This window comes from Eschrichtius robustus, chromosome 5 (genome assembly GCF_028021215.1).
Source record: "Eschrichtius robustus isolate mEscRob2 chromosome 5, mEscRob2.pri, whole genome shotgun sequence".
Classification (NCBI taxonomy): domain Eukaryota; kingdom Metazoa; phylum Chordata; class Mammalia; order Artiodactyla; family Eschrichtiidae; genus Eschrichtius; species Eschrichtius robustus.
In genome coordinates, this window is record NC_090828.1 from 60,032,473 (window position 1) to 60,054,681 (window position 22,209).

At 42.2% G+C, this 22,209-nt stretch overlaps 1 protein-coding gene across 4 annotated transcripts; it reads right to left on the bottom strand.

Annotated features, from left to right (window-relative positions):
- Positions 1–746: 746 nt before the first annotated feature.
- Positions 747–12,938, bottom strand: CDCA7 (cell division cycle associated 7). 4 transcript variants are annotated; one of them, XM_068543906.1, is made up of 10 exons: positions 12,833–12,938; positions 9,987–10,112; positions 9,330–9,566; positions 6,520–6,756; positions 6,136–6,213; positions 4,902–5,123; positions 4,362–4,499; positions 3,540–3,689; positions 2,988–3,124; positions 747–2,043 (listed from the first exon to the last, which is right to left on the bottom strand). In XM_068543906.1, the coding sequence occupies exons 1-10, from the start codon at positions 12,851–12,853 to the stop codon at positions 2,013–2,015; spliced, it is 1,377 nt and encodes a 458-aa protein (XP_068400007.1). In that variant the 5' UTR covers positions 12,854–12,938; the 3' UTR covers positions 747–2,012. The 4 variants fall into 4 exon arrangements, with proteins under 4 accessions (XP_068400007.1, XP_068400006.1, XP_068400009.1 ...); XM_068543905.1 differs by having other exon boundaries at positions 12,797–12,938; XM_068543908.1 differs by lacking the exon at positions 9,330–9,566.
- Positions 12,939–22,209: the final 9,271 nt, after the last annotated feature.

Here is a 22,209-nt window from a genome sequence, read left to right on the forward strand (position 1 = left end):
TCTTCTCCCCAAATGTATGTGGTGTAAACGTGGTTTCTCGGGTAAGTCTAGAGCAGGTGTCAGCAAACTTACCATAAAGCATTTCAGGCTTTGTGGGCCACTGTCACATGCTTTCTTTTTTTAAAAACTCTCTAAAAATGTAAAAAACCATACTTAGTTCATGTGTCATATGAATAGAGGCTGCAGCAGAATCTGGTCCCCAGGTTGTAGTTTGCCAACCCTGGTCTAAAGAATCGGGTACGAGAACTTTCGAACCATGCTTCTTTTGTCTTTTGATTCTCTCAGTTCTGGAACAGATCTCAAGGCACAGCGTGCCTGTAATAAATATCCGAACGGTTGATAAAAGCAAGCCAGGTATTGTGAAATCGCTGTTGGTTTTTGGGTTGGCAAATGGTCAAAGAAAAGAAAACAACATTGTAAAACTTCATGGGCCCGTATTTTCTATCTGGTGATGTAGCCGTCTTAGCTGATTCTGATTCACAGCTATCAGGCATATCACCAAGCCAGGCCCTGTTCAAAAGAGCTGGCCCTTGACTGTCAGAAACTTAAGCCAAAGTGTGTGTGTGCAGGTGGGTGGGGGGGCCTCTCGAAAAGGCAGAAATGGTCTTTTGTTTCAATAGGAGGAAAAAATTAGGACTCAGTGCAGTAAGGTTGAGTATCAAAGATTTTCAAAAAAGCAGACAAGCTAGAACAAAATGTTTTATTATTAAAATAAAAAACTTTGTATAAAAGCATAACAGATCAAATGCTCTATTTACATTTATTGATTCAAGGTCCAATTATGCACCAAACACTGCACGGGCACAGCTACGGGCTGCAGACGCAAAGCAAAATAAACACACACACGCTTAGCTTCTACCTCTATCGAACGATTTGATTCATGCCGAAACAGGGGGAGGGAGAGACGACACATGGACTCTGCCCAGAAACTAAACTGGCAGAGATGTCAAGTTAGCAAACTGTTGAAAGTCACCCTTCTCCAAAAAGGCACTTCTCAGTGTTATAAAAGTGCTTCAAACCTGAATGTGAACCCTGTGCCTGGCTTATAATTTCTTCAAGAAAGTAAAAACTGCAAAGAATTGTAGCTGAGTATAAGTATCAATTTTCCATGCAACATAAGCAAGAATTTATTTGAAATACCTTACGTTATGAACTGAAATAAACGTGGCAAACTACAATTATCCTGAAGTTTTATTCCATGAATTCAAATCGGCCTACTACTGAAGGCTCCCCGTCCCAATTCCCCAGGATGGCTTTTCTACAATGATTTCAAGCATAGCACTGCACAAGAACCTTTGGGTCGTGACCGTGTGGGCCAGATGCACTTGGTGGAAGAAATCAGCAGCAACTAAGCCTCAACTGTGACAACTTGAATAATAAGCACAATACATGGAATACAGTACATGGAATATTCTCCTCCACAGGCCTCCACCGTGAGGCCTCCACAGTCATATACTCCACTTGCCAACAATCACCTAATTTTTCCACATGGTTTTAAGACTTTTGTGCCTTGATTCTGTTAAAAATGTCAGCAAACACTAAATCAGACCCAGTGTTTTCACGTAAGCAAGTTAGAGGGCTAGTCTCTGGAAATCGAGAGATGTAGTTAGTTAACACTACTACTGCGTTTCTAAGTGCTTGGTTTTATGGGTGGATTCCAGGGCTATTTCAACACCAATTAAATCAAACATGCTTTCATAAAATTGTCATTTAAAAAGGATCCTGAAACTAAATGATGGAAGAGAACCACTGGAAATAAGAGGGGGATGGCATGGGATGAGGTGTGGGGGGAAATGCAAAGGAGAAACTGCAGGAGGGCAGAGTACAGCTGGCACTACACCCCCCTGACGCCCAGACATGCAGGCATGTCTAATGAGGTTAACTTGATTTGCCTATAAGACAGACTGATCATCAGAATTCTTAAACTCGGGTTTCAATCACATGACAAAAATGAAAACTTTAAAACAAGGAAGATTTGTGAAGTGGAAGGCAGGTAGTGGATCTTCCAATTATTATGCTTGCATTTCAAACTCCTGTTTTAGACTGAAAGAGAAGAGGGAACATGTCAGGATATGGTTTTTGGCCTAAGAATTCTCTTCTGAAAACTAATTCCAAAAGACACGCACCCCATTGTTGATAGCAGCACTATTTACAATAGCCAAGACACAGAAGCAACTTAAGTGTCCTTCGACAGAGGAATGGATAAAGAAGATGTGGTACATATATACAATGGAATATTACTCAGCCATTAAAAAGAATGAAATAATGCCATTTGTACCAACAGGGATGGACCTGGAGATTACCATACTAAGTGAAATAAGATAGAGCAAGACAAATACCATATGATATCACTTATATGTGGAATCTAAAATATGATACAAATGAAAACTTATTTACAAAACAAAAACAGACTGACAGACATAGAAAACAAACTTATGGTTACCAAAGGGGAAGGGAGTTGAGGGGATGATAAATCAGAAGTCTGGGATTAACAGATACAAACTACTATATATAAAATAGATAACCAACAAGGTCCTACTGTATAGCACAGGGAACTAAACTCAGTATCTTGTAATAAACCATAATGGAAAAGAATATGAAAAATATATATATATATATGTATAACTGAATCACTTTGCTGTATACTTGAAACACATTGTAAATCAACTATACTTCAATTTTTAAAAAGTTAAAAAATAATAATCTGCTGAGCCTAATTCACTCTTTTAAACGTTTCTATCGAGTTATAACACATCTTAAGTGTACAGCTTGAATTTTACACACACACGCCCACGAGGGTCACCACCACCCAGATGAAGATATAAAATGTTTCCAACGCTCCCCGACTCCCCATGTGCCCCTTTCTAGTTAATACCTGCACCCTCCTGCCCTCCATAAGACCACTATTCTGACTTCTACCATCTTTTTATTAAGATACAAAAATGAATGTCAGATTTGGGTGTGGAAGAGGGAAAAACCAGCCCTACCTTTTCAAGTAAGCATGCACATTCCCGAAGCCGTGGTACTTGGCTAAGTACACGAGCACCCCAGTTGCACACCGCCCGGCTCTCTGCCGACAGAAGCTGCAGTTGCAGATCCCGCGACACGGTGGGCAGTGCCAGTTCTGAATAAGCATGAAAAGGCACCATTAAGTTAAACCTCACACCGCTGCTTACTTATCTACTCCTGTTTAACCTTTGAGGTGGGCATGATCAATTGCATTCAGATCTTTTTCTTTTTAATTATTAAAAAACTCGTAACGTGGTTAACATCCGTTAGTCATGCATCACGTTCCCTTAGGAAATCCCATGGAAAAAGTTCCACAGCCACTAGCAGGGCTAAGTGGAGAATGGACTTCCCCAAATGGCCGGGTTGGGAGCTCTCCAGAAGGGCTCACAGCTATCTAGCACCAACACTCTGAATTCATCTGCCTTCCCCGAAATGAATGTCCCACGACACTAAGGGCTCAATCTCTTTCTGGCCCTATCAGCTCACAGCGGACTCTCGAGCCCACAGGACCACCCCTTCAAGGCACCTACTGGGTCTAGCAGAGCATCCCTGACTTCTTCACCATAACGGTTTCGAAGGCAGGGCCCGCAGAACTGGCCTCGAACGCCCCAGCACTCTGGGTTTCTGCAGTTTGTCTTGGTATCCATAGTTTTCTGGCGGCACTGATGACAAGTCGATCCCTGCAAACAATAAGCAAATAAGAACCAAAAACAAAAACACTGCTTTTTGTAGACAAAATACTTAGAAGAATGTCCTTCTTTGGGAATTCCCTGGCGGTCCAGTGGTTAGGACTCCACGCTTTCACTGCGGAGGGCAAGCCGCACAGCCAAAAAAAGGATGAATTTGACTACAAAAAATTTAAAGGAAAAAAAAAAGAATGTCCCTCTTTGTGGGTAGAGTCTGATATTTTCTCTTTGAATCCTAGTTCACATCTATATACACATGTATACAAAAGGACATGAAAAGTATCTCAAGCATGGTGATTTCATTCATCTGGCAGACTCAATACCTTATGTTATCAAAACTACATCAAGAAAAGATCTGTTTATCTTTAGCACACCACCATATCCCCAGCACCTATCTATGTAGGCACACGTTAATAAACACTTAGGTTGAATGAATCAATTTCTAAATTAAGAGAAAAGATTTAATGTTACTGAAGACTTACTAAGCAACTACTACTACTGCAAACTTACTAAGAAAGCTAAATCCCAAGGATGCTACAAAACTCTCTTTTCTCACATGGAAAAAACACACAGGCACACATCCCATACGCTAAGATTGTTAGAACATTAGCAAAATGTCTCTCTCACAGACGTGTACATTTCCAGACATCATTTAGAGGCTCTGACCAATGAACGGTTATAGATCTTCTCTCGAGAGTTGTTGCAGATGTTGTCCAATTCTTCCTCCGTGATTTCGTCCACTGGGCGAATTATATGGGGAAGGGTCATGGATCCAGGGCGACGACTTCGGGGCATGTCATCTTCCTGCATAATGAGAAACATGGAACAGAGTGGCCTTCCTGGCTCTCGCCAGCTCTGAATCTCAAGATACTCGCTTTGTCATTTCTTCAGAGAATTCAACCTGGAAATCATTCTTAGAGCTTACGGAGAAGGGGCGAATCCTAAGTTTACTAAGGATCATGGGACAACATCATGGAAATGACTCCTACAATTAAGAAAAGCCCAAGATAATTTTGATTCTCTTGCCTGCTACCAAGAACCATCAAAATAAGCTGATGTGACCTTAACCGTTCTGGAGTGTTTTGAGACGAACATTTAATACGGATCATTGGTGTTGAGGGTGTGTGTGCTCCCGTGCTGTGTCCATGATCCTGGGCCCACAAAACATGACAAACAGAAGAGAAAGCATAAAAGCGGAGAACTCACGTTCATGTAGCCAGCCATGGGCTTCCTCTTTCTCACCAACATGTACTTATCCGCCGCCTCCTCCTCCTCCTCCTCCTCCTCCTCCTCATCCTCCTCCATGGGCAGGGCACTGTGAGACCCAAGGACCTGAGACCTTGACCTGGTGAGAGGACGAGCTCTCCGCTCAGGGTTTCTCCTGCAGGCGACACCTGGGAATGTGCGCCTTCGGGGTGTCTTTGGACGCTGAACAAAACACAGAGGATTGGAGCCGTTTATTCCAGAATGAGAAGGGGCACCGTCTCCTGAACCAGGTTTTCCTTTAAGTAAAAGGAGTACTCCACTTTCTAATTTCCTTCATCCTCTCTGTAATGCATGGAAAATGAGCCCAGAAATGATACAGCCATTGTAATTTGGCTTTTGTTAACACCAAACCTGGTTTCTCTCAAACTGAGGGATGATCTATTTATTCTTTACTCAATAAAGATGTAAGAAAGAATCTCGTTCTCCAAAAAAAAAAACCTTTTCTACAACATCTCTTGAGCCCTGAAACATATTCACTGTTCCTATACTGCCCAAGAGAGAAATGTATGTATGGTTTTCCTTGTTCTATTCTTGCTCCCGGAGAGGTGGGAAAGGAAATCTTTTCTTTTGTACCACACCAGACACACCAGATTCCCCTGAGTTGCACCAGCTTAGTTTCCTCAGAATATAATCACATATATTAGGCCATGACTTGGTTAACAAATTGTTTTTTCTTTCTTTTTTTTCATTCTCAGATTTTAAAAACATCAATTACCATGTAGGAGGAATCTGCCAATGCTGGGGATACAGAAAAAACAATTTTCGATCTTTATTTCCTAACCCTGAGGGTCTTAGGTTTACTTGGGTGGGAGGAAGAGAAACAACCAATCAAAAGAGGTTTGAGGAACTTCCCTGGCGGTCCAGTGGTGAAGACTCCGTGCTTCCACTGCAGGGGGCGCAGGTTCGATCTCTGGTCCAGGAACTAGGATCCCACGTGCCACGTGGGTGGCCAAGGAAAACGGAGGGGGGTGGGGTTTGAGTCCCACAGGAGCTGGGCATGGGGGGGGCAGGGGCAACCCTGGCCCAGGGTGCAAGGAAGAGGTCCCAGAGATCTGTCAGAAGCTTTCCTCTATCACCTCTAAGTCTGTCTACAAGACCACATGAAATAACGAAATTGGACTTTAAAATCAGACCTGCCCAAAACAGTACCATACAAACAAGGATTTGTACTTACTGAACTGGAGCCTGGCAGGGAACGCCTTCCAGGGAAGGAGCCAGGGAAGCTTTCTAATTCTGACATTAGTTTTGCAAGCTAAAAGGGAGGAAATTAAACAGAAGTTATTGGTTCAGAATAACTACTGAAAACAAGTAAATTCTGAAAATCACAATAGCACGTTTCAAAGAGTTTCTGATTTCCCCTATACATCTACCAAGACTTTAATAGATTAAAAAAAGAAAAGTCAGTTTAGGGAAAGAAACACATTTTAAAACATATGTTATAAAGATTTCAGAGCTACATGGAAAATAATTCTTATGACAAAGATATAAGCAACAAGTGGCTTAGAGAAAAGCTGGGAAGGAAGGGTGAGTTCTAATACATTCAAAGTCAGATACCTACCATTGCTTTGTTTTGCTTTATATTTAAAGCCCTTTTCTCCAAAAAATTCATGCCACTTTCATCTTCTGAATCAGAATTGCAATCAGTCACAGAATTCTCTGAGGGTTCGGGGGGCGCTGCTCTCTCCTTGGCTGCTCCCCTGGTGTTTCGAGTTGGAAACTTCATGGCCACCCGGAGAGGTCCGGAACTTCTGCACTGACTGCGGGTCCGACAGCCCGCGTGGTCTGCCTGCAGCCTCTAGTCAATCAGAACGAGTGAGGCATTAATGACTTGCTGATTGTTGCACAGTCTGCAAGAGTATGACTACAAAATATGCCTTTGGAACAAAAAAAGCTTGCAGCAAATACATTTGCACTGAACACTTTAATTGTCAAGTTTAATTGACAGCTCTGGGTAACAAAATCAGGAATTACAAATAAATACAACAACCTGAGTGTAGTTTAACTCGGGGAGCCTACCTGAGACATTGTTATAAGCCACCTTCACAGTCCCTAGGCCAGTGGTTCCGAGCCATTTTTTTTAATGTGAAAATCCCAGCTCCCTTTTTCATTTCTTTAAAAATAGAATCTTTATGCATTTTTAAAAGAATTCCCCTAGGAGTAAATATGTGTGCTCTCATAAATACGATTTCAGTGCTTATGGCAATACTAAACTTTATTAAAAGATGTCTCAATGCTCTGATCTACATTTTTAAAAAACTAGCAAAATATATATAACATAACATAAAATTTATCACTTGAACCATTTTTAAGTGTACAGTTCAATGACATTAAATACATTCATTGTTCTGCAACCACCACCACCATCTATCTCCAGAACTTTTTCATCTTCACAAACTGAAACTCCATACTCATTAAACAATTACTCCCCACTCGCCTCCCCCTCAACCCCTGGCAACCACCATTCTACTTTCTGTCTCTCTGAGATCTGACTACCTCCATCTCTTATCCACTTTTTGTAAGCCTAAAAGTTTTAAAATCTCAGATTCCAAAAGTAATATGTTTCCATCATTTAAAATGTATGAAAATTAGCCACTGGGGAAATGCAAATCAGAATCACAAGGCATCACTTCCCACCCACTAGTAGAGCCAAATCAATAAGTACAGCAAGGATGTGGAGAAACTGGAACCCACACACACACTCTGGTAGGACTGTAAAATGGTGCCACCACTTTGGAAAACAGTCTGGCGGTTCCTCAAAAGGTTAACCACATGGACTATATGACTCAGCAATTCTACTCCTACTGAAGAGTATATGTCCATACAAAAACCTGTACACACATGTTCATAGCAGGATCATTCCTAACAGCCAAAAGGTGCCAACAACCCAAACATCCATCAACTGATGAATGGATAAATAAAATGTGGTATATTCACACAATGGAATATTATTCAGCAATAAAAAGATATGAAGTACTGGCACATGGAAGAACCTTGAAAACATTATGCTAAGTGAAACAAGCCAGTCACAAAAGACCACATATTGTAGGGTTCCATTTATAGGAAATGCCCAGAATAGGCAAATCTATGAGAGAAAATAGATTAACGGTTGCCAGGAACTGAGGATATTGGGAAAGGATGCAAAGTGACTGCTGACGGGTACAGTGTTTCTTTTTGGGGTGATGAAAATATTCTGAAATTGACTGTGGTGATGGTTGAAAACAAACAAAAAGAGAGAGAAGAAAAAAATACCACCCATAAAGTCCCAGAAACGGAAGACCCATTTTTTAACATTCCAAAATCCCCACCGCTTTTTGTACTCTTCATATATTTTTAGTGTGCATGGGTTGAAAGATATAAAATGACAAGACTTTTATCAGTTCTTAAGCCTTTTAATCAATTGGCATTTTATCAATCGCAACAAATAGCATCTACAAAGAACTGAAACATTGCCCAGAAATGATTCAGGCTATAGACAATGTTGGGTGACATCCAGATTCACAGATCAGCCCCTGCCAATAACTCCAATACATACTGATTTAGACCAACATCACCTCTTAGAGGAAATATTACATCATCATGAAGTTAGACAGTGATAAACACTCGCTGGGCAGGCGTTCTCACTCGTGTCAGTGCCGCTCAAGCGTGGTCCCAGGCAGTGGACCCACGTCAGACCACAATGAGCTAAAGAGCACGCACCCGACTGCAAATCAACAGTTTGTCGAGAAAGTCTTGCTAACAGAAAAACGTGTGCAGAAGTAACCAGCATGCTCGGGGAGAGTAGGACCGAGGCGCATCAGCGGCAGCAGTGTCCTGAGCAGGTCAACAGAGGCCAAAGGTAAGACAGCATGCACAGGAAAAGCCAACAAAGGAGCAAAAGTGGAAGCAGGCAGGGCCCTAATTGTCATTACCTGCACTTGAGCTCCTGCATGGGAGTTATCACAGGCTTTCCAGATGCAGGCACAGATCCACTACGGGAACCGACATTTACTGAAGGCCTACTCTATGTTAGGCCCTGGGCTGGGCACCTGAACTTAAATGTGAATGCAGCTCATCTTGAGGACACGTGTGCTTCCTCTGATTAGGCTGGATTTCTGTAGCAACAGAAATCTGCAGGTGGGCCAATTCTATCTTACCAGTTTCCAAGATTTTCAGAGACTACAAAAATGGTCAAGCTTTACAAGTAGAACTACATGAGTAAAAAACTGCTTTAAGACATGAAGAAAATACTCTTAAAACTTTTTAAAAGATCAACAAAATCTTCTGGCATGACTAAAACGAAAATCGTAAGAAAAAAAAACTTTTTAAGCAAGTATGTCATGCCTCTAAATGTACCTTATTTCTTGATATTGGTGAAATTCTCAAACTCACCATTCCATCTTGTATCTCACTCTCTGAGAAACCGCAAAACGATTCATCATCAGAGTCGGCATGAAAAATACTGGCCAGTTCGTTAGTGACATCTGGCCTTGGTTTCTGTAAAAATCCACAATGGTCTAACACATCTTGCACCTCACTTTCTGAAAAGCCGCAGAAAGATTCATTATCAGAGTCCTCATAAAAAACATTTGCCAGTTCTTCACTGATATCTGACCTGAATTTAGGTTTCTGTAAAATAAATAAATAAATGTGGTTGTGCATTTTTTTTTTCCTTTTTCAAGAACCAATTTTCCATAAACCGTGCAGAGAGCAAATCACATTTACAAGTGCACTACAAGAGAATAGCTTTTGTTACAAAGAAAAATGGTTCAGAGGTTTACAAATGATTTCTGAGTTGTTATGGCAAATCATCAGGCATGTTAGGTTAGGCGACATTTCAAAAGGATAGAATAAGTAGCTAATCTACCTCCAACAATTACTACCTAGAACCATAGCAAAAAGTGAAATGAAATTACAGTGCACACTGTATTTTCATAACGGCTGTATAGAAATGTAGGCAAAAAGCAAGCAGTTTTAATCACGCACAAAGCATTTGAGGCATTTTGAGCACGGCAGACTCCATTCTGTTTATTCTCAGGCAGCACTTACTGTGTTTGCAAAATTATCAGAAGCAAAGCTGTCACAACTGTCATCAGAGGATGACGAGGTTTCCATGGAAATCAACTTCACATATCTGAATTTCTTGAAGTTCTTCTTTGCTCTGCGATCCTTTTGCTGCAAACAGAAATGGCAACACTATTAAATGGGATGCTTACCGCAGAATCTAATGAAAGATATCATTTTTGAGTTGAGTAGGTTCAAACAGCAGAGGAGATATGTCCATTTCTTATACCCTACACAGAGAAAGGAGGGTTTGCAACTGCTACAAAAATTTTTTCAAAACCAGGTAAAATCCTAAAAAGAGATCCCTTTGAAGGAACATTATAATGACAACTATCAATTTATTCAAATATCTGTAGAGCTACCCCTTTACCCACCTTAAGAGCCCCCAACTCTTAGCATTATTATACTGAGCTCCCAAGGCATTAAAAGCTAAACTCCTAAAATCTGCCCTTAAGAAAAAAAAAAAAATTAAACTGTACTTCAAAAGTACAAAATGGTAGAGTGATTTCTCTCCCTCAGCCAAAATCGAGCTAATGAGATCTTTCTATGTAAGCTTTGGGCTCTGTACTGTGATGCTAATTTCCCAAACTGTAAAAACTGGGCAGCACCTCTACTTCGAGATGGCAGGCTTTCAAACAGGCCTTGTGCCAATCAGGAGGGGTAGAGTGATTTCAGCACAAGTCCTTACAAATCAAATGTATCGACCCAGTGAACAAATGTACAGGAGCCAAGTTAAAGGTCAAACAGTCCTCCAAACCCAGGTAGAATGCCTGATTCCACTTCAGGGCTCTATTAGGCTGGCCAGACATTCAGCGCTTTCTGCAGTCCCCTTGCTGCACAAGTCTTAAGTTTTTAGAAGTCCTTTCATAAGACACAAATGGCCTGTGGATATGAAAATGCAGCCTTCATTCATGAACACTGAATAGCCTGGCACTGCTCATCAGAACATGCAACTGGCATCTACCTCATGTAAAAAGATAGCAGTTTCTACCGTTTCTTAATATTTAATGAGATTTCTTAAATGTTGTATTAGCAGTTCCTGTATTTTTCTCTTCTGAAGTATAGCCATGGAGCAACAGAAGTTTCTCCTTACACTGAAAACTTTTGAAAAGGCAAGCTCTGCTAGGGGTCCCACAAAAATAATGCCAAGATGTGAGGTGTCGGGTGAACAGAACATTCTGACCTTCCTTCTACACTTAACATTATGCATTTCTCTTGCAAATAAAATTATTTTCATGATGATGGGACCCAACCACCCAGTGTTCCTCAACAGACTCCATTCAATCATCTTAGGAAGTTTTAGTCTTTTGTCCTTTTAGAAAGGCAGGAAAATGTGATAATAGGTAGAGGTACTACCTATTAAAGGAGATCTCAGAAATTCCCCATTTTCCAGATGAGCAAATTAAAGGCTCCAGGGAGGAGAAACAGATTGCCCAAGATCACAGGGTTGGAAGGAGTCTGCAGTCTCCTAAAACAGCAATGCTCCTTGCACTACTGCAGGAATTATCACCATTCACTCAGCAATATACCTGCCAGCAGTCACGCCCAAGACAGCCTCAAGGGAGGCATTCTATTGGAAGCTCGCAGGGAAATACCTGCTGAGCTTTAACTAGTCACCACATGCCAAGAGTTAGTTATCAGGCAAATGTATACCTGGAGGAAAAGACCTAGAAAGAAGCAAGGCACATGATCATGGTTGAGATGGACTTTCTTGGCAAACAGGTAATAACTAACACCACTTAATAGGTGTTTTTTTGTGCCAGGCACTAAGTATGCTTTCACATTAATCCCTTGCAACAAAGGTGGAAACTGAGGCTCAGAGCGGTGAAAGGAACTATTCAATTCCCACGACGGCCCAAATTTGAACCCAGGCACGTCAGAGTCCAAGTCCAGCTACACACTTCTTTAGTCTTCATGCCGAAAGCCAATGCCCAGGTCCATTCAGGAGAGCTGTCTCTGAAACCACGCCCCCAACACGCCCTCTTCCACCCACCCCCAGGGAATCCCAGCCTCCCCACGTGGGTCCCTTACCCAAGATATTTATTTTAAGGGTGTCACTCTCTTCCTTTTCACCCAACCCCCACCCTCTAACCTCTTCTGGGGCAGACCCTCCGTTCCGGTTTCCGTTAGAGCAGAAAGTAACGTTCCATCAGGGCTACGTCCTGCTGCTGAGAATATGGTTGGGGGGTGGGGAAGGGAGTGGGAAATGAGCAAACGGTCGGCGAACCGTTCAGACCAAGTCCTTCCGCTGCACTAAATCACCGCCTGGGACTGGAAATGCCCCCTCAAGTGTGCGCAACCCAAGTTCTAAAGAGACCGATTTGCAAGACCTTTAAACTCCAAACTCCAAACCCTCAGTGGTTAGAAGCGCCTGCCGGCATGGTTGATGCAAAAGCGGGAGGGAAGCGCGCCCAAGGACCCCCAGTGCGCGCGGGGCTGCGCGCGGGAAAGGGCCTGGAGGCTGCAGGGCGGCGCTCCCCTCCGCGCCCCGCGGGCAGGGCTCCGGACAGCGGACACAATGGGCCGCCCCGGCCAGCCCCCAGCGCACGTGCACCTCGGGCGCACGTGGCCTCGAGCTCCCCCGGGCTGCCAACCATCCTGCAAACATCTCAAATCTCCGGACCGCCCGCGCGCCGGGTGCACACGCCCGTCGGGGACAGCCCCTAGTCCCCGAACTACCCGCAAGTGCACAAAATCTGGGGCTTGCCTCAACGGGCGCCGCCCAGGACGGCCACCAGTTGATAAGGGCACTCCGCCGCGGAGTTGGAGGGGGTCCGCCCGTGCCCAACACCCACCGCGCCAATCCCGCGCCTTCGCCCGTCCAGCCTCACCGGCACGCGGCGAGAGTCCATGCTGGCGGCTGGCGCTCGGAGCGCTGAGAGCTGAGCAGCCGCGCGCGCCGCCGTCCCACCACGCAGGAGCCGGAGCTCGAGCCGCGCGGGCGGGCGGGCGGGGCGCTCAGAGCCTGGGCCGGAGGGGCGGGGCGCGGCAGGCTTTCCCGCGTTGGGGCGCAGGTCCTGCCAGCTGTGGTAACGGCCCACCCGCGCGAGAGACCCACTCGGCCCCGGGAAAAAAGCGGTCCCCCCAAATACCCTGAAGTCCTGTGATAGCCATGCAGTCCCCTAAAATCCTCCTTGGAAATGTGGTGCCTTGGGAGCTCCAGGACCACCCTCTTTACATAGCTGCACGGTCCCGAGCGAATGGCGCGAAAATGGGTCGTATTGCCCCGGGGTTAGCAGACTGATTTGCATGAATTCCGGGGCTGGGAGAGGAAAAGTGGAGATGGGAGTAGTGGAGAGCTGCGCCGGCCTCTGCATTTAGCACTTTCCCTGCGGTGTGCGGTTTACGTTATATAAAATAAAAATCGAAGAATGAAGCACGAACTCCGTTTATCAGCCCAGGCACTGTCCCTAGATGTAGCACCTCTTATCTGGTAACCGCAACATTATCTGAAGCAATAAAATGAGTTAAATCCTGATGTTTCTTTCCAGAAAGCACGGGAAGTTGTTTTATATGACTTGTGGTTTTGAAATGAGAAAGGGCTGCTGTTAGTTAAGACTTATCTATGGGATAATAAAGTATAGAAATTATAGAAGAATGGAAGCTAAACACTGCGTTAATGTGGTTTGGAGTTAACGTTCTTCCGTCAAAATTTAGAATTACCTAAGTCAGAATGAGCGTGAGATTTTTCACTGCCCTTTGAAACGAACCTGACATTACGACGAAATACAGTGTGAGGCTTTAAAAAAACTTTTTTGTAGAGAACAGGGGAAAAAGTTGCTTTTAGAAGAAAAAGTAAAATAAATTGTGTTGCTTTAAAAGATCTTAATTATAATCTTACGTTTAAAACAAGTGCTTTAAACGAAGCATTCGCTTTCTCCTTCAAAACATCTCTTGGGAACATTCCTTTGCAGGGAGAGAGCATGCATGAACACACTGCGTTCCTCTCTGGGTATATTGAATACAAAAACTTGTGAATAAGCGATGCACGAGAACGTGCATTGGAAGAATCGTTAAGGACTTGATCAGAGTCTTCGAGCCTTTCTACTACACGCCTAATCCCTGGTCACTCTGCCACAGAGCGAGGAACAAAGAACTCACGGTCTGGAAGGTAGGCGCCAGGGGAGGTTGTTGGTCTGTCTGGCGAAATTCCTGGCAGTAGCGAGCCCTCAATAAATATTTGTTGAGTAAATAAACGACTGCATGAATGGTGAATGAACTAAAATTGTCGTTAGTGCTGTGTCCTTGGAAATACAATCTTGTGCCACTAAAATTAAACATGAGAATTTGGAATTGTTAAACTACATAAAGTAGGGGAAGATTAAGTCACTTTGCCTATTTATTCTGATAAGAAAAGTATTAGTCTTCCTGGGGCACCAGAATATAGTTTACATATTTTTTAAGGTTAAGATCACTGGTCTATTAGTCTTTTTAGTAATCAGGAAAATGCAAATTAAAACAGAGATACAGTTTCACTCAGACTGGCAAAAAATTTAAAGCCTGTTAAGACCAGGTGTTGGTAAGGATATGAGGAAATCCCTGAAATGATGTTATTAGTGTAAATGTTTCACTTGGGAGGGCAATTCAGGAATATTTAGCAAAACCACTTCCAGATATATACCCTAAAACAAAGTTTTTCATGCTGCAAGTTAGAACCCATTGGCAAATTGTGAAATCAATTTAGTGGGTTGCAACTAGCATATTTTCTTCTTTCTTTTTGAAATAGAATTTAAAAAAATAAGAGTAGTGTGAGTATTGTTTCCTGAAGCGCTTGTGCCTGTCTGTGTGTATGCTGTATAAAACGCGTACTTCTTATTGTGCTTCACCATCAACAAAGTTTCCAAGATACTGTCCTGGAGAAGGTACATTATGAGGCTTGTACTGATGCTCTCTCTTTTATTCATTCAGCTGAGGCTTGCCAACACCCGTGACACCAGGCACTATTCTGAGAACTGGGACATAAAGCTGGGAAGTTTACATTATAGTGGAGCCATGGAAGTAAACAATAAGATAATTTCAGGTGTGATAAATTCCAAGAAGGAAAAAGCAGGATAGAGGGATAGGAAATGAAAGAGGTACCAATTCAGAAAATAGAAACAGGAAAGGAGGTGTTATCTGATCAGGAACCTGAAAAAAAATAAGGGAGGAAGCCATAGGAAGATGAAGGAAGTGCTGGTGTCAGGCAGAGTGAACAGAAGCCCAGTAAAGGACCATACTGGACTATACAGAAAGCTAGGGAAAGAGAGGGTGAGGGGACAGATCACATGGGGCTTCCCTGGCCATAGGAAGAGGTTTGGATTTTATATCAGGTATGATAGGAAGGATTCTGATGAAGAAAAGACCCAATCAGACTCCATGGGCTGTGTGAACTATAAACTAAAGGGGGGCAAGAGTGAGACACTTAGGAGCCCCTGGAAGAAAAAATGATGGCTTGGACTAGGGTGATCGTGGGATGGGGGGAAGTGGTCAGATTTTAAGATGTATTATTTTGAAGGTAGAGCTAACCAGACCAGAGGAGTGGATGGTTCATTCACAATAGTATTTGTGTATCGTAGTAAAATATTGCCAACAACCTAAATGGCCCTCAGAAGGGAAATGGAGACGTGAACAGTGGTGTATTCATACAATAGAATTTGAAGTGTTCAAAGGAATGGCATAGCTTGCTTGCATCAATGTAGGTAAATCTTAAAGTTGAATGGAAAAGCAGATTGCAAACATTTCTGTAAAGTATACCCCTTATGCAAACTTGAAACACAAAACATACATAAGTTGTGAAAGTATATAAGAACATGTGCAGTTGGAATAGGATAGAGGTTAACTCTGAGGAGGGAAAGATGGAGGATGGAGGGGAGGGTCAGGTCTTCAAGGTATGAAGCAAATATGGCAAAATGTTAAATGTGAGTGGTAGATACATAAGTGTCTTTTATATTTTCACTTTCTGTGGGATTTTTTTGTATCTGAAACATTTTATGATAAAAAACTTTTTAATTTTGAAACATTTGTTATGTCAGTCAAGATATATATGGTAGTGTTAAATATGCAGTCCCTTTATAGGGTCCTATAAATTGGAATACGAGTTAGTCTTGTAATTTTAGCCATCTCATAAATTAGGTTTTCTGTCACTATGTTAATCATATACGGGTAAATATGTTCATTTTGAACGAAAGACACAAAATGAATAAGAATGGAAATTCAGTGTGCAGAGATGAGGGCGCAGGCCAGAGCAAAGGTAATAGGTACATACCTGACATTTCATAAGCACACACCTGACATATATAGACAGGATCTGGTACGAGGGCTGTAAATACAGCACATACTCAGTAACTACTTATTACTAGCCAGAATGATTGTAGGAGGAATGTTAAATCTGTAAAACATTCTAAAATACCAGTCTCCTGTTAAAGAGCTTTGAACTCCTCAGGCTATTATGAACTTTCAGGATGGTTGTGTGCTGTCCCATAGCTTTTATTCACTTTGCACAAAGAATTCCATTTCTTATTATTAAGTATGATACTTGACCCTGAGGTTCTGAGCACTAATAACAAGGTGAGCTGAAGTCAACCTTGACCTCTAGATGTTTGGTTTTAGGACAAAGAATGCACCAATTAATAACACGTTATCACTTTTAGATGGATTTCAAAACAAAGCTAACGTCCCTGTAGGTGTGCTGCTCTAGTCCCACACACCTTTCCTTCTTTCAGGCAATGTAACTTGAACCCACGCTGCTCTGTAAACAAGAGACCTTCAATAGCTGCCACACACCCAGGAACAAAGGGCTGGGGAGAGTTGTCACTGTATTTGTGGATACGGGCAGGTTGCAGTCTGTCAGGTGACAAATCTTTATTTTAAATAACCCCCTAATTATCGATTTACACGCACCCCACCCCCCCCCCGCCTGCTCTCAGGATACACAAAGGCAAGAAACCCAAAAGGTCTAAGTTATCCTTCTGCTGGCAGAAGCCACTCTGCAGGAGGGCCCCGTCCATGACCACCCTGGCTCAGTCAGATCCACAAATCCTACCCCTCCAAACCATATTGGTATGTTTGCTTTTAATCATATGTCAACACCATTTTAAGTAGGTCAGTTTGCTGACATCTGACACCTGATGCGAGAATGGAATATGGAAACATGAATGCAAACCTGGCCATTTTTAGGGAGAGGAAATATTTGTTTTTTCATGGATAAGCATTGTCCATTGTGAAATACTTGATTGCTAGTGTTAGAGCACCATTAAACACTGGATGAGATAAAGTCAAGTTTTAATTACTCAATCAGTCGGTCCCAACATTATAGACACTGAATTATAACTACAACCTAACTCTGCCTACATTTTTATGATCCAGACTCCCCTTTAACTTGCTCTCTCCTTCCATAAATTTTTTAAAAATTTGCACTTAGCAAGGTTTTTGTTTGTTTGTACTCAAGAGTTTTTGGTTTGTTTTTAATTTGATCATCCCCCCACATACACTGGAAACAACTGGAGTGTACCCAAAACAAAGGTGTGAAAATTTTCTGGGTTTTGCTACATAGACAACTTATTGTAAACTGTCCTAGTTGTGAATTTTCCAGATCATTGATTTCTTCTTCAGATCTGTTCCTCTTAAACAACTCTGTGGAAAGAGAATTGCTGTAGAGAGAGGAAGTTTAACTGTTAGCTTAAAGGAGACTTGAGGATTGACTGTAGATTGGTTAAAAATTGAAGATATTGGTCAGGGCCCCAAGGAAGAGCCTAATCTGAGTTCAAAACCAGTCCACCAGCAGTCCTTAAAAAGTTAAACAGAGAGGGCTTCCCTGGTGGTGCAGTGGTTAAGAATCCGCCTGCCAATGCAGGGGACACAGGTTCGAGCCCTGGTCTGGGAAGATCCCACATGCCGTGGAGCACCTAAGCCCGTGTGCCACAACTACTGAGCCTGCGCTCTAGAGCCCGCGAGCCACAACTGCTGAGCCCGTGCACCTAGAGCCCATGCTCCGCAGCGGGAGAGGCCACCACAGTGAGAAGCCCGTGCACCGCCGCAAGTAGAGAAAGCCCGCACGCAGCAACGAAGACCCAACACAGCCAAAAATTAAAAAAATTTAAAAAAAAAAAGTTAAACAGAGAATTACCATATGATCCATCAATTCCACTCCTAGGTATATACCCAAAAGAACTGAAGCAGGGACTCAAAGAGAAACTTGGATACCCATGTTTGTAGCAGTGTTATTAACAATAGCCAGAAGGTGTAAATCATACAAATGTCCATCAACAGATGGATAGAAAAAAATGTGGTATATACGTACAATAGAATGTTAGCCTTAAAAGGAATGAAATTCTGATACATACTACAATATAGATGAACCTAAAAAGCGTTATGTTAATTGAAATAAGCCAGACACAAAAGGACAAATATTATATGAAGTACCTAGAGTAGAAAAATTCAGAAACACGAAGTAGAATAGAGGTTACCAGGGACTGGAGGGAAGGAGGGAATTAACGTTTAATGCATGCAGAGTTTCTGTTTGGGAAGATGAAAAAGTTCTGGAATGCTTGCACAACATTGTGAATGCACTTAATGCCACTGAATTGTACACTTTTAAATTGTTAAAGTGGTAAATTTCATGTACATTTTACCTCAATTAAAAAATATATATATAGCAACAACAACAACAGCAGCTCAGCAAAAACCTGGATCCCACAAGGACTCATGGGGTCAGGTTAAAGGTGCCGGGAGTGAGGAGGAAAACCACGTTCCCATCCCACCCTCTCCCAGATTTCTAGACAGAAGAAATTATGTGGAAAATGTGATAGAATTATTAATAGTCCAAAAAGTCATCATAATTCACAGCTCCTTTTTGCTACAATAGTGTTTCATGGTTGCAATTTTGGAGGAATTCCCTGGCGGTCCATCGGTTAGGACTCGGCGCTTCCACTGCAGGAAGCACAAGTTCGATCCCTGCTCGGGGAACTAAGATCCCACAAGCTGCACAGCAGGGGGGAAAAAAAAAGATTGCAATTTTTTAAAATAAAATAATTTTCATGATCATGACACATAATATCCATAACTCACAAACATGTCCTCTCTTCATGGGCCACCAGGAAGAAACGAGGAGAAAACACCCAGCACTGTCAGTCTGGCCGGGGTGTACAGAGATCCAGCCTTGGGAGAACCAGCATGCACATCCCTTGGTGAGTGTCACCCAGTGTTAAAGGAAATGACCCTGACGGATACTCAGGCTAGACTGGGAATCTCCCGGACCTATGGATTTTTGGCCCAAAGGGATGTTTTGGAGTAGGACACAATGATTCCACTCAAATGGTCTTTAAACAGGTCTTTAATGGTCTTTAAATGGTTTTGGAGTAGGACACAATGATTCCACTCAAATGGTCTTTAAACAGGCTGATGAAACTTGTGCCTCCTGGGGTTGTAACTCAGAATGGACTGCTCCCTTTGGCGTTTATTGAAAGAATTGTAAAAGTGGGCGGTGGGAGAGGAGATTCTTTTCCTGTCTCAGCAAGACCAGCATCTGCAGCTACAAGTGCCACCAAACATCCTCATTAATGACTGAGGGGATGATGAGGTGGTGTAGGTAGTACTATAGCAAGGAGCTTTGCCGAGTAGGACTACCAGGCAGTGGCGCAGAAAACAGGCACCAACAGGTGCAATACAGACGATTTAATGGCAACCAAGGAGATCCCAGGAACCCGTTGGGCTAGAATTGGAAAGGCCTAAGGAGTTTAGGTTGTATCCTGAAAGCAACAGGGTTTTGAGCAAAGGAACCATATAGTAAAATTTGCATTTTAGAAAAATCACTCTGGAAGGATAAAGAATGCATGTGAAGGGGACAAGGAAGCTGGATGCTGGGGAAACGGGAAGCTATTCCAGCTATCTAGGACACAGAATGATGAGGGCCTAAATTAATATTGTTCTGGTGGGATTAGAGGGAGGGGTGAGCATAAAACAGGATGTAAGAGATATTTAGGAGGTCAGAGAGAACAAGAATATAACCAGTGGGAGAGGAGCATAAAATGGTAGGATTAAAAAAGAGATTTAGAGTGCTGTCACTAAAAGAAAAAAAACTCATTGATGTCCTCGAAAAACAAGCCACTGAACTACATTCATAATGCTCTGTAAATTTGGAGATATATTTTGAAAGCTATGTGAAAAGTCAAAAACCATGATTATAATTCCAATAATCAAATAGCAGTTAGAAGTAAAAGTGCAACATTGGTCCTCCAGTTGAAATTATATAATTACTAGGGTTATAAAAAAGTATAAGACAGACCCCACATTAGTGTACTTTGCTCTGTCTATAGATATCCACTATGTACCCGGTGCTTTACTAACATATATTAACGTAAAGCAGGAAAATAGGGGATCTGGCTTTCTTGGGGCAAGGCTCATGGTTAGCTGATCTCATCCCTATAATTACTTTAATTCTTAGAAATTTATTTTTTAAATTTCCTCATTAACTAATAGATACTTATATACTTAATATACTTATATACTTTAATACTTTCATACACTTTAAAAAGTAGTTAAATAATAAATATCTAAATAATATATCAGCAGTGTTTATGGTGGTTAAAGGTACCATTTATACCATAGGTTGTTGAATGGCAAGGAAGAATTGTAGCAGAACTAGAGATGAGATGATAGTGCCAGGAGGTTGTGAACTCTTAGACCGAGAAGCACCTTTGATATTGCCCCACGATATTGTCTCTTGATACAGTGGTTATGATTTTAGGAGCTTTATTTTAAAAATTAGGAACAGGATTATGAGTTTCTGACTAGAAAAGTGATATATGAATCATGTTGGTCTGGGGCGTCTTTGAAACTACACAATGGAAGAAGTTATGTGCTTGGCAGGCTCAATAATAATAGCTAAAATGTACTGAGCACTTACTATATGCCAGACATGTACTCATTTAATCCTCACACCAATCCTATAAGGCAGGCTTGGTTCATTCTCTCTATTTTATAGATAAAATACAAAAACTGAGAGATTAACTTGCTCAAGGTCATAGAACATGTGGTGAATGGCAGAGCTGCTATTTCAACCCAGACAGAGCCCACACTCTACTGTTATATTGTACCTGACAGCATCTGAATACCCAGCCCCACCTCCTTAAGCATCATGTTTGATACCAGGTGATAATGTTCCCCTGCTCCCAGCCACCACAGATTAGACACCTGAGGTAGGGGCCACTGATCCATAATACCTTAGTGGTCCCATATACATACATTCACATACACAGGTGAATTTAAGCCAGTCACTTTCTTTCTCTTAGCTTAGTTAATACCAAGAGATAACACTGGCCAAAGGTGGGATTGAAGGCAAATAAATGATGCTCTGAGTCCACAGCAGACCAAAGATTACGATGAGCCAATGTTATGAGGAAGCAAAAGAGACCAAATGGCCAGTAAGAAAAGAGGGTTGCTTAGGGAAGCAAGAAGAATTATCCGAAACTCAAAAATTTAGAAACTGTAAAAACTGCCTGTCTTAGTTCTAACAAAGATACCATAGACTGGGTGGCTTAAACAACATTTATTTTTCATAGTTCTGGAGGCTGGGACGTTCACAATCAAGGTGCCAACAGATCTGGTGTCTGGCAAGAGTCTGCTTCCTGATTTGCAGATGGCCCTCTTCTTATATCCTAACAGTGGAGAGCAGAGATAGAGAAGCAAGCTCTCTCATATCTCTTCTCATGTCTTCTTCTTCTCATATCTTTTCTTCTAATGGCACTAATCCCATTCATGAGGGCCCCATAACCTAATTCCCTCCCAAAGGCTCCACCTCTAAATACCATCTCACTGGGGATTAAACATCAACATACGAATTTCAGGGGATGGGGGCCACAAACATTCAATCCATAACATTGGCTTCATAAGTTCCTAATTGGAAATTGGTAAAGCCTGGTTATTCTAGTTACTGTCTTTCAAAGTAAGAGTCTGAAAGATCTAGTCTAGTTTGTAACCAGAGTTGTGATGGCAATCCCATCTCTAGGATAAGAGCTTGGTCAAGCTGGGTCTGTTTGGACTCCTCTTTTTCAGATTAGAGACTGGAAGGCTGGGTGTGGTATTGTATGGGGATCCTGTGGCTGCTGTAAGAAATTACCAGAAACTTTGTGTCTTAAACAGCAGAAAGTTATTCTCTCAGTTTTGGAGACCAGAAGTCTGAAATCAAGGTCTCAGCAGGACTGTGCTCCCTCCAGAAGCTCTAGAGGAGATT

What these genes read in the sequence shown, in the direction of transcription:
- CDCA7 (XM_068543905.1), bottom strand. Translation starts at nt 12,853, where the DNA reads ATGGACTCTCGCCGCGTGCCGGTGAGGCTGGACGGGCGAAGGCGCGGG. An exon ending in CTGATAATTTTGCAAACACA is followed by an intron (nt 9,567 to 9,986) that starts GTAAGTGCTGCC and finishes TTTATTTTACAG; the next exon opens with AAACCTAAATTCAGGTCAGA. An exon ending in GTGAGATACAAGATGGAATG is followed by an intron (nt 6,757 to 9,329) that starts GTGAGTTTGAGA and finishes CTGATTGACTAG; the next exon opens with AGGCTGCAGGCAGACCACGC.